General features: G+C 50.1%; 1 protein-coding gene across 1 annotated transcript in view; it reads left to right on the forward strand.

The window, feature by feature from the left end:
• The window catches only part of LOC134984783 (zinc finger protein ZFP2-like), a 72,214-nt gene that overhangs the window by 19,284 nt on the left and 40,840 nt on the right, over positions 1-12,090 (forward strand). The window contains exons 2-6 of the mRNA XM_063950276.1: positions 4,246-4,394; positions 6,310-6,501; positions 6,943-7,021; positions 7,134-7,231; positions 7,376-7,631. Coding sequence (XP_063806346.1) covers positions 4,287-4,394; positions 6,310-6,501; positions 6,943-7,021; positions 7,134-7,231; positions 7,376-7,631 — 733 coding nt within the window. The 5' untranslated portion in view covers positions 4,246-4,286. The remainder of the gene's footprint in view (positions 1-4,245; positions 4,395-6,309; positions 6,502-6,942; positions 7,022-7,133; positions 7,232-7,375; positions 7,632-12,090) is intronic.

The raw sequence follows: 12,090 nt of genomic DNA on the forward strand, positions 1-12,090 counted from the left end.
TATTATTATTATACATAGGGAGCAGCAGCCTGTGGTGTCCTGTAATTATTATTAATTTACAGGAGGAGCAGCTTGTGGTGTCCTGTTATTATACAGGGTGAGCAGCCTGCGGTGTCCTGTTATTATAATACATGGGGAGTAGCCTGTGGTGTATTATTATTATTATGATTATTATTATTATTATTATAATACAGGAGGAGCAACCTGTGGTGTCCTGTTAATAAAGACATGTTATTATTTTTATACTGGGGTGCAGCCTTTAGTGTAGTTGTTGTTGTTATTATTATTAATTTTATTATATGAAATTGTGGGGATTGAAGATATTGCTCAAATTCTAGGATATATTAAAGCAGAGACCATAATATCCCTGGCATGTGTAACAGATGATAATTGGAGCAGTATAAAGCAAATGTATATCACACTCCTGGGACTGTCACAGTGACATAATTTATATCTATAGTAATAATACAGGAACATGACTGGGGAGGTGAGGGTGACCTGGGAATGTCACAGTGACCTCACTAATATCTATAGTAATAATACAGGGACATGATTGGGGAGGTGAGGGGATCTGGGAGTGTTACAGTGACATCACTTATATCTATAGTAATAATACAGAGACATGACTGGGGAGGTGAGGGGTCTGGGAATGTAACAGTGACCTCACTAATATCTATAGTAATAATACAGGGACATGATTAGGGAGGTGAGGGGATCTGGGAGTGTCACAGTGACATCACTTATATCTATAGTAATAATACAGGGACATGATTGGGGAGGTGAGGGGATCTGGGAGTGTTACAGTGACATCACTTATATCTATAGTAATAATACAGAGACATGACTGGGGAGGTAAGGGGTCTGGGAATGTAACAGTGACCTCACTAATATCTATAATAATAATACAGGGACATGATTGGGGAGGTGAGGGGAACCTGGGAATGTCACAGTGACATCACTTATATCTATAGTAATTATACAGGGATGTGACTGGAGAGGTGAGGGGATCTGGGAGTGTCACAATGACCTCACTAATATCTATAGTAATAATACAAGGACATGATTGGGGAGGTGAGGGGGACCTGGGAGTGCCACAGTGACAAGAGAAAGAAAGTGGACTTCTTTGTGGGCGCACTCTTGTGAAGAAATAATGAGATATTCTCAAAGAATAAAACTTCACATTTTTATAACAAATGATTAAGAATTTATTCAATCTCCTGAGAATAAATAATGGGGCAGATGTATTAACCTGGAGATGGCATAAGAAGTGATAAACCAGTGAAAAATTCAAGGTGATACACGCACAAGCCAATCACCTCCTAACTGTTAATTTACATATTGGAACTGATTGGTTGGTGTGTTTATCACCTTCCATTTATCACTGGTTTATCACTTCCTTATGCCTTCTCCAGGTTAATACATCTGCCACATTGTTTCTTGCCGCCTTTCCCCTGCCTGCCATCTGCTGCCTTTCCCCTGCCTGTCTCCTGCCGCCTGTCTCCTGCAACCTTTCCCCTGCCTGTCTCCTGACGCCTTTCCCCTGCCTGTCTCCTGTGACCTTTTCCCTGCCTGTCTCCTGCCACCCCCACCCTGCTGCCCACCTCCCTGTCTCCTGCAGCCTTTCCCCTGCCTGTCTCCTGCAGCCTTTCCCCTGCCTGTCTCCTGCAGCCTTTCCCCTGCCTGTCTCCTGCCGCCTTACCCCTTCCTATCTCCTGCCGCCTTTCCCCTTCCTGTCCCCTGCCGCCTTTCCCCTGCCTGTCTCCTGCCGCCTTTCCCCTGCCTGTCTCCTGCCGCCTTTCCCCTGCCTGTCTCCGGCCGCCTTTCCCCTGCCTGTCTCCTGCCACCCCCACCCTGCTGTCCACCTCCCTGTCACCTGCCACCTTTTACCTGCCTGTCTCCTGCAGCCTTTCCCCTGCCTGTCTCCTGCAGCCTTTCCCATGCCTATCTCCTGTGACATTTTCCCTGCCTGTCTCCTGCCACCCCCACCCTGCTGCCCACCTCCCTGTCTCCGGCCACCTTTCCCTGCCTGTCTCCGGCCACCTTTCACCTGCCTGTCTCCAGCCCCCTTTCCCCTACCTGTCTCCTTCCGCCTTTCCCCTTCCTGTCTCCTGCCACCTTTCCCTTGCCTGTCTCCTGCAACCTTTCCCTTGCCTGTCTCCTGCCGCCTGTCTCCTGCAACCTTTCCCCTGCCTGTCTCCTGACGCCTTTCCCCTGCCTGTCTCCTGTGACCTTTTCCCTGCCTGTCCCCTGCCGCCTTTCCCCTGCCTGTCTCCTGCCGCCTTTCCCCTGCCTGTCTCCGGCCACCTTTCCCTGCCTGTCTCCAGCCACCTTTCACCTGCCTGTCTCCAGCCCCCTTTTCCCTGCCTGTCTCCTGCCACCCCCACCCTGCTGCCCACCTCCCTGTCTCCTGCAGCCTTTCCCCTGCCTGTCTCCTGGCGCCTTTCCCCTGCCTGTCTCCTGCCGCCTTTCCCCTGCCTGTCTCCTACCGCCTTTCCCTGCCTGTCTCCTGCTGCCTTTCCCCTGCCTGTCTCCTGCCACCCCCACCCTGCTGTCCACCTCCCTGTCACCTGCCACCTTTCCCCTGCCTGTCTCCTGCCGCCTTTCCCCTGCCTGTCTCCTGCCGCCTTTCCCCTGCCTGTCTCCTGCCGCCTTTCCCCTGCTGTCTCCTGCCGCCTTTCCCCTGCCTGTCTCCTGACGCCTCTCCCCTTCCTGTCTCCTGTGACCTTTTCCCTGCCTGTCTCCTGCCACCCCCACCCTGCTGCCCACCTCCCTGTCTCCTGCAGCCTTTCCCCTGCCTGTCTCCTGCCGCCTTTCCCCTGCCTGTCTCCTGCGCCTTTCCCCTGCCGCCTTTCCCCTGCCTGTCTCCTGCCGCCTTTCCCCTGCCTGTCTCCTGCCGCCTTTCCCCTGCCTGTCTCCTGCCGCCTTTCCCCTGCCTGTCTCCTGCCACCTTTCGCTGCCTGTCTCCGGCCCCCTTTCCCCTTCCTGTCTTCTTCCACCTTTCCCCTTCCTGTCTTCTTCCGCCTTTCCCCTTCCTGTCTCCTGCCGCCTTACCCCTTCCTGTCTCCTGCCGCCTTACCCCTGCCTGTCTCCTGCCGCCTTACCCCTGCCTGTCACCTGCCGCCTTTCCCCTGCCTGTCACCTGCCGCCTTTCCCCTGCCTGTCACCTGCCACCTTTCCCCTGCCTGTCTCCTGCCGCCTTTCCCCTGCCTGTCTCCTGCCGCCCCCACCCTGCTGCCCACCTGCCTGTCTCCTGCCGCCTTTCCCCTTCCTGTCTCCTGCCGCCTTTCCCCTGCCTGTCTCCTGCCGCCTTTCCCCTGCCTGTCTCCTGCCGCCTTTCCCTTGCTTGTCTCCTGCCGCCTTTCTCCTGCCGCCTTTCCCCTGCCTATCTCCGGCCACCTTTCCCCTGCCTGTCTCCTGCAGCCTTTCCCCTGGCTGTCTCCTGCCACCCCCACCCTGCTGCCCACCTGCCTGTCTCCTGCCGCCTTTCCCCTGCCTGTCTCCTGCCGCCTTTCCCCTGCCTGTCTCCTGCCGCCTTTCCCCTGCCTGTCTCCTGCCGCCTTTCCCCTGCCTGTCTCCTGCCGCCTTTCCCCTGCCTGTCTCCTGCCGCCTTTCCTCTGCCTGTCTCCTGCCGCCTTTCCCCTGCCTGTCTCCTACCACCCCCACCCTGCTGCCCACCTCCCTGTCTCCGGCCACCTTTCCCCTGCCTGTCTCCGGCCACCTTTCCCCTGCCTGTCTCCTGCAGCCTTTCCTCTGCCTGACTCCTGCAGCCTTTCTCCTGCAGCCTTTCCCCTGCCTGTCTCCTGCCGCCTTTCCCCTGCCTGTCTCCTGCCACCTTTGCTACACTATCGGCTGGATGTGTGAAACCTGAGGTCACGGAGACTGTACGCCGCAGCTCCATGAATGAGTCCATGAAATTTCCCTCAGGAGACCCTGTCCCTTCACAACCAATTCTCACCCTTACACCACTTCATGGCTGCAAATCAGGACACATAGAGCACATGCTCCGTACGGCTCGTGCACATGAGCGGTGTACCGAACATCAGTTCATTGTGACTCCACCCACAATAGCACTACAATCTAGATCAGGCCCACTATGCAGTGCAGACTTATGGGGCTGGGTCAAAAGAACCTCGGAGACACTGACAAGGACTCTGTCAGTTGGGAAATAGGAGACTTAATCACCACTCTATTCCACATTTACTATTTTACATGTGCAATATGTTTTATGTGTTATATTTATTCCAGGAACTCCAGCTGTGAGGAACGGAGTCTTTATTACACATCACATGTTCTGTATTCTCTCTGATTCACCGAGGATGGACAAGGACAGGAGTCACAGGACTGAGAGGATAATAAATATCACCCTGGAGATCATCTACCTGCTGACTGGGGAGGTGAGTGGATCTGGGAGCGTCACAGTGACCTTATATCTATAGTAACAGTACAGGAACATGACTGGGGAGGTGAGGGGATCTGGGAGCGTCACAGTGACCTTATATCTATAGTAACAATACAGGAACATGACTGGGGAGGTGAGGGGGACCTGGGAGCATCACAGTGACCTAATATCTATAGTAATAATAAAGGGACATGACTGGGGAGGTAAGTGGATCTGGGAGTGTCACAGTGACCTCACTAATATCTACAGTAATATTACAGGGACATGACTGGGGAGGTGAGGGGATCTGGGAGTGTCACAGTGACCTTATATCTATAGTAATAATACAGGGACATAACTGGGGAGATGAGAGGATCTGGGAGCATCACAGTGACCTTATATCTATACTAATGAAACGGACATGACTGGGGAAGTGAGGGGATCTGGGAGCGTAACAGTGACCTTATATCTATAGTAATAATACAGGGACATGACTGGGGAGGTGAGAAGATCCGGGAGTGTCACAGTGACATCACTTATATCTATAGTAATAATACAGGGACATGACTAATGAGGTGTGTGGCTCTTGGAGCTATACAGTGAAATTACTTTTATCTATAGTAATAATACAGGGACATGACTGGGGAGGTGAGGGGATCTGGGTTCGTCACTGTGACATTACTAATATCTATAGTCATAATACAGGGATAGGACTGGGGAGGTTAGGGAATCGGAGCGTAACAGTGAGGTCACATATCTATACTAATAATACAGCGATGTCAGTGGGGAGGTGAGGGGGTCTTAGAACATCGCAGTGACATCACTTATATCTATAGTAATAATATAGAGACATGACTGGGGTGGTGAGGGGATTTTGAAGTGTTACTGATAAGTAACTTATATCTATAGTAATAATACAGGGACTTGACTGCGGAGATGGGGGGATCTAGGAGCATCACAGTGAAATCACTTGTATCCATAGTAATAATATAGGGACATGACTGGGGAGGTGAGGGGATCTGGGCGCGTCACAGTGACATCACTTATATCTATAGAAATAATACAGGGACATGACTGGGGAGGAAAGGGGATCTGGGAGCGGCGCAGTGATGTCACATATCTATAGTAATAACACAGGGACATGACAGGGGAGGTGAGGTGATCTGGGAGTGTCTCAGTGACATCACATGTCTATAGTAATAAAGGGACATGACTGGGGAGGTATCGGGATCTGGGAGCGACACAGTGAAGTCACATATATCTATAGTAATAATACAGGGACATGACTGGGGAGTTGAAGGGATCTGGGAGCATCACTTTGATGTCACATATATCTATAGGAATAATACAGGGACATGACTGGGGAGGTGAGGGGATGTGGGAGTGTCACAGTGATGTCACTTTTGTCTATAGTAATAATACAGGGACATGACTGGGAAGGTGATGGGATCTGGGAGCGTCACAGTGAAATCACTTATATCTATAGTAATAATACAGGGACATGACTGGGGAGGGGAGGGGATCTGGGAGAGTCACAGTGACGTCTCTTATATCTATATAAATAATACAGGGACGTGACTGGGGAATTGAAGGGGTCTGGGAGAGTCACAGTGACGTCACTTATATCTATAGAAATAATACATGGACATGACTGGGGAGTTTGGGGGATCTGGGACCGTCACAGAAAAATCACTTATATCTATAGTAATAATACAGGGACATGACTGAGGAGGTGAGGGGATCTGGGAGTGTCACAGTGACATCACATATCTATAGTAATAATACAGGGACATGACTGTGGAGATGAAGGAATCTGGGAGTGTCACAGTGACTTCACTTATTTCTGTAGAAATAATACAGGGATATGACTGGGGAGGTGAGGGCATCTGGGAGTGTATATATTGATATTTGATGTCTCCACCATTACACAGGATTACACAATAGTGAAGAAGACATCCAAGAAGTATGAGACACCCAGCAGCCATCCCCCTGTATCAGGAGGACTGAGTAGAACCCAGAGCCTCATCACGGTGCCTCCACCTCACTCACTGACACATGAGAGACACAATGATCAGAAGATCCTGGAACTCACCAAGAAGATCATTCAGTTGCTGACTGGAGAGGTGACGGCTGGGAATGGGGCATTATACAGTAACACGGGGGACGTGTCTGGGTGATGACTGGAGAGGTGACTGCCGGGAATGGGGCATTATACAGTAACACTGGGGAACGTGTCTGGGTGATGACTGGAGAGGTGACCGCTAGGAATGGGACATTATACAGTAACACCAGGGGATGTGTCCAGGTGGTGACTAGAGAGGTGACTGCTGGGAATGGGACATTATATAGTAACACCAGGGGTTGTGTCTGGGTGATGACTGGAGAGGTGACTGCTGGGAATGGGACTTTATGCAGTAACACTAGGGGATGTGTCTGGGTGGTGACTGCTGGGAATGGGACATTATACAGTAACACCAGGGGATGTGTCTGGGTGATGACTGTATCACTGTGTGTGTCAGGTTCCTATAAGGTGTCAGGATGTCACTGTCTATGTCTCCATGCAGGAGAGGGAGTATATAGAGGAACACAGGGGTCTGTACAAGGACGTGATGATGGAGAATCACCGGCCCCTCACATCACTGGGTAAGAGGAGACTGTCATGTATTGTACAGGGGAGAGCAGGTATGGGGGCCCCTATATACACACATCACCTGATAATATACACTGTACTCAAGTCACTGTGTGTCTCCTACAGATGAGCCCAGTAACAGAGATACCCCAGAGAGATGTCCCCGTCCTCTGTATTCCCAGGATTGTACAGAGGAGAATCACAGGATCCCACAGGAGGATCAGGTAGGTTGGATTTAGGGTCTCACCCAAAGTGACAGTCACTATATAACGTGTAGAGCAGCTGTGTGTGTCATTATATTTGTATTGTTTAATCTATTACTGAAATCAACAATTATTACAGTCTTCTTTTATCGATGGTTTACATAGGGTGAAGCCCAATTAAATAATATTAAAGTCAAAGATATAGAAGGAGAAGAAGAGACGTATGTGTCTGATATAAAGGCAGAAGATATAGAGGGAGAAGAGACGTATGTGACTGATATGAAGGCAGAAGATACAGAGGGAGAAGAAGAGACGTATGTGACTGATATGAAGGCAGAAGATATAGAGGGAGAAGAAGAGACGTATGTGAGTGGTGATCAGCAGTGTAAGGAGGAGGAAATCCCTACAGATACCAGCACAGGTGAGTAATAAACACTTATTACAGAAAAGAGTCACATATTCTCCTTGCTCAGTCACTACAGCAATCTCTTACCCTACAACCTCCTCTGTCAGTACAAATTAGGGAACTGTATTTGCCCAGTAGTGGAGTCAGGAGCCATCAGCCCCTATTATACTCCTGCTCTCCCCCTCACATCATGTCACTGTGTGTTACCAGCCCAGAGATCTGACCAGTCTCCTCCCCACACTCTCTGGTGTATCTCATACATCAGGAGCCATCACCTCTATTATACTCATGCTCTCCCCTCACCTCATGTCACTGTCTGTTACCAGCCCAGAGATCTGACCAGTCTCCTCCCCACACTCTCTGGTGTATCTCATACATCAGGAGCCATCAGCCCCTATTATACTCCTGCTCTCCTCCTCACATCATGTCACTGTGTGTTACCAGCCCAGAGATCTGACCAGTCTCCTCCCCACACTCTCTGGTGTATCTCATACATCAGGAGCCATCAGCCCCTATTATACTGCTCTCCTCCTCACATCATGTCACTGTGTGTTACCTGCCCAGATATCTGACCAGTCTCCTCCCCACACTCTCTGGTGTATCTCATACATCAGGAGCCATCAGCCCCTATTATACTCCTGCTCTCCCCTCACATCATGTCACTGTGTTACCAGCCCAGAGATCTGACCAGTCTCCTCCCCACACTTTCTGGTGTATCTCATACATCAGGAGCCATCACCTCTATTATACTCCTGCTCTCCCCTCACCTCATGTCACTGTCTGTTACCAGCCCAGAGATCTGACCAGTCTCCTCCCCACACTCTCTGGTGTATCTCATACATCAGGAGCCATCAGCCCCTATTATACTCCTGCTCTCCTCCTCACATCATGTCACTGTGTGTTACCAGCCCAGAGATCTGACCAGTCTCCTCCCCACACTCTCTGGTGTATCTCATACATCAGGAGCCATCAGCCCCTATTATACTGCTCTCCTCCTCACATCATCTCACTGTGTGTTACCAGCCCAGAGATCTGACCAGTCTCCTCCCCACACTCTCTGGTGTATCTCATACATCAGGAGCCATCAGCCCCTATTATACTCCTGCTCTCCTCTCACATCATGTCACTGTGTGTTACCAGCCCAGAGATCTGACCAGTCTCCTCCCCACACTCTCTGGTGTATCTCATACATCAGGAGCCATCAGCCCCTATTATACTCCTGTTCTCCCCTCACATCATGTCACTGTGTGTTACCAGCCCAGAGATCTGACCAGTCTCCTCCCCACACTCTCTGGTGTATCTCATACATCAGGAGCCATCAGCCCCTATTATACTCCTGCTCTCCCCTCACATCATGTCACTGTGTGTTACCAGCCCAGAGATCTGACCAGTCTCCTCCCCACACTCTCTGGTGTATCTCATACATCAGGAGCCATCAGTCTCTATTATACTCCTGCTCTCCCCCTCACATCATGTCACTGTGTGTTACCAGCCCAGAGATCTGACCAGTCTCCTCCCCACACTCTCTGGTGTATCTCATACATCAGGAGCCATCAGCCCCTATTATACTCCTGCTCTCCTCCTCACATCATGTCACTGTGTGTTACCAGCCCAGAGATCTGACCAGTCTCCTCCTCACACTCTCTGGTGTATCTCATACATCAGGAGCCATCAGCCCCTATTATACTCCTGCTCTCCCCTCACATCATGTCACTGTGTGTTACCAGCCCAGAGATCTGACCAGTCTCCTCCCCACACTCTCTGGTGTATCTCATACATCAGGAGCCATCAGCCCCTATTATACTCCTGCTCTCCTCTCACATCATGTCACTGTGTGTTACCAGCCCAGAGATCTGACCAGTCTCCTCCCCACACTCTCTGGTGTATCTCATACATAGCACAGGAAATAAAGATAAAAATATACGTTTTATACCCATAACAAGAGCAAATAAATCTGGCCCAAAAATAGATCCATGCCCAGTAACTTAGTCCCATTTGGCACATGTTACAGTAGGAAACAGACTCTGAGTGTCTGTAACAGTCTTACTCCTTTATCATATTACTTTGAGACGGAAGACAACTCCTCCGGGATTGGTTTAGGTAAAGTGTCATGAAGGACTGTCAACAGTAATGTCCACTTTCTCTAACATTCTAGGGGATACTGGGATGGTCTTAGTACTATGGGGTATAGATTGGGTCTTTTGGAGCCTGGCACTTTAAGAAATCCTTAGTGTATGCTGGCTCCTCCCCTCTATGCCCATCCTACCAGACTCTGTTTAGAAAAATGTGCCCAAGGAGCCGGGTGCATTCTCTGGAGCTCCAGAGAGTTTTCTTCAGAATGTATTTTAGTTTGATGTTTTCAGACAGGACGGGTTGGCACCAGTCTGCCTGCGTCGTGAGACTTAGGGGGGGACCGGTACCAACCTCTTGAAGGGTTAATGGTTAAGATCCCCACTGACAGGACATAGCTCCTGAATGGGGTTGTTTCACTCACCCACAGCGGTGTGCGCTCTTCCTCACAGCATGCCGCCACCCCTAATTGAGTGCTGAGTACTAAACCGGGGTCCCCGGTACAGATGGCGGTGTTAGGGCAGCGGGCACAGTGCTGCTGTCCCTCTATGAAAGCCCACACTGGCACTGACGCTGAAAAGGGGTTTTAACCCCATTTTCTTTGCAAAAATTACCCTGCCAGTATAAACTATTGTGGGAACACTGCATGCCATTAAGGAGGCGGGGCATTTCTGGAGAGCAGGACCAGTGGCTCAGTGCACTATTTCCTACCTCCTAGGGACCCTCAGAAGCACCTTGTTTGGTACAAGGGGGTTTGTTGTACGGTGGAGCGATATTCTGTATGTGTATATAATAATCTAGATCTCTTATCTAAGGTTCCTAGTTACTGCCCGGCAAAGCACTGCTTTGGCTGTAGAGGCAAGGTGTGCTGGTTTCTCTCTCTCATTCCTAGCAGGCTCTCTGGGTTACTGTGTTATGTAACCTGTTCCTGTGTGTGTATTATGCTGTACAGTATGTCAGGTAAGAAGGTCATATATGCCAGTCCTGCAGCACAAGGTTTTCCCCTTCCCCGGGGCATCTCTGTTGTGTGCACAGTGCAGCCCTCCTTCACAAGGAAGCAGCACTCAGGAGCCAGCGTGGCTGGACTCAATAAAAGGAATGATTACAGACATATCCCCTGTACTGGATACTGCCAGGCAGGAGAGGCAGGATTTTAAAAGAAGTCTATGGCTGATTTTATGATTAAGAATTCAGACCGAAGACCATCCTCTCAGCCCCCTATACTTATTTCCCAAAAAAGGTACATCACCCCAGGTTCTCCAGTCTGTCTGTGATGTGGAGATGCCAGATCTGGAAGAGGGGGAGGTGAATGTAAATATGGGGGACGCTAATGTCTCAGGGAGTGGAAGCTCTTATCTACTCTATTTGAGATGTCCTGAGTATCCCTGATAAGGAGACAGACACAGTATTATTATTATTATTATTACATTTTATTTATAAGGCGCCACAAGTGTTTTGCAGCGCCGTACACAGGACAGTACAGGGAGACAGAACTTATCATTACAGTAAATAAATAACAGAAATAGAGTACAGGTAACAAAGAGCAGCACACGTTCTCAGACATAATACAGCTTAGATGTAAGTAGCGAGGGAGTAATCATTGTACTACTAGGGGCTGGCGGCCATAGATAGAGAGGAGCCTTTACCAGTAGGAGAAAAAGCAGGTAAAGATGGTCGCTGAGTGAAATGTGTCGAGAAGAGGGCTTAGACAACAAGAGGAAATGGGGCCCTGCTCTGAAGAGCTAACAATCTATTGGGGAGGGGCGACAGACAGATGACATGAGGTGCAAGCAAGCGGGAGGAAGCCTGATGGCAGTATGCAAGCAAAGCAGAGATGTTCAAGGCATGGGGCAGGGGGATGGAGGAGCAGCCTAAGGACTAGGTTATGCATCGGAGCGGTACGCTTTGATGAATAGGTGGGTTTTCAGTGACCGTTTGAAGCTTTGCAAGGTCGGGGAGAGTCTAATGGAGCGGGTGAGCACGTTCCACTGAAGGGGTGCAGCACGGGCAAAATCTTGAACTCGTGCATGGGAAGCAGTGACCAAGACAGAGGAGAGGCGACGGTCATTGGCCGACCGTAGTGGGCGGGAGGGAGTATGAGAGGAGGTTGGAGATGTAGGGAGCAGTGGAGTTAGAGATGGCCTTGTATGTGAGGGTGAGGAGTGTGAAGAGGTTCTGTAGGGGAATGGGAGGCAGTGTAGATTTTGTTGAAGGGGAGTGGCAGATGTGGAGCAGCAGGAGAAGAAGATGAGCCTAGCTGCGGAGTTGAGGACAGATTGGAGGGGAGCGAGATGGGAGCAAGCGAGGCCAGTGAGGAGAACATTGCAGTAGTCGAGTCATGAGATGACCAGTGAGTGGATGATAAGTTTAGTTTCACTCTGGGAGAGAAATGGCCTGATGCGAG

The sequence above is a fragment of the Pseudophryne corroboree genome (assembly GCF_028390025.1).
Source record: "Pseudophryne corroboree isolate aPseCor3 chromosome 3 unlocalized genomic scaffold, aPseCor3.hap2 SUPER_3_unloc_8, whole genome shotgun sequence".
In the NCBI taxonomy this organism is placed as follows: Eukaryota; Metazoa; Chordata; class Amphibia; order Anura; family Myobatrachidae; genus Pseudophryne; species Pseudophryne corroboree.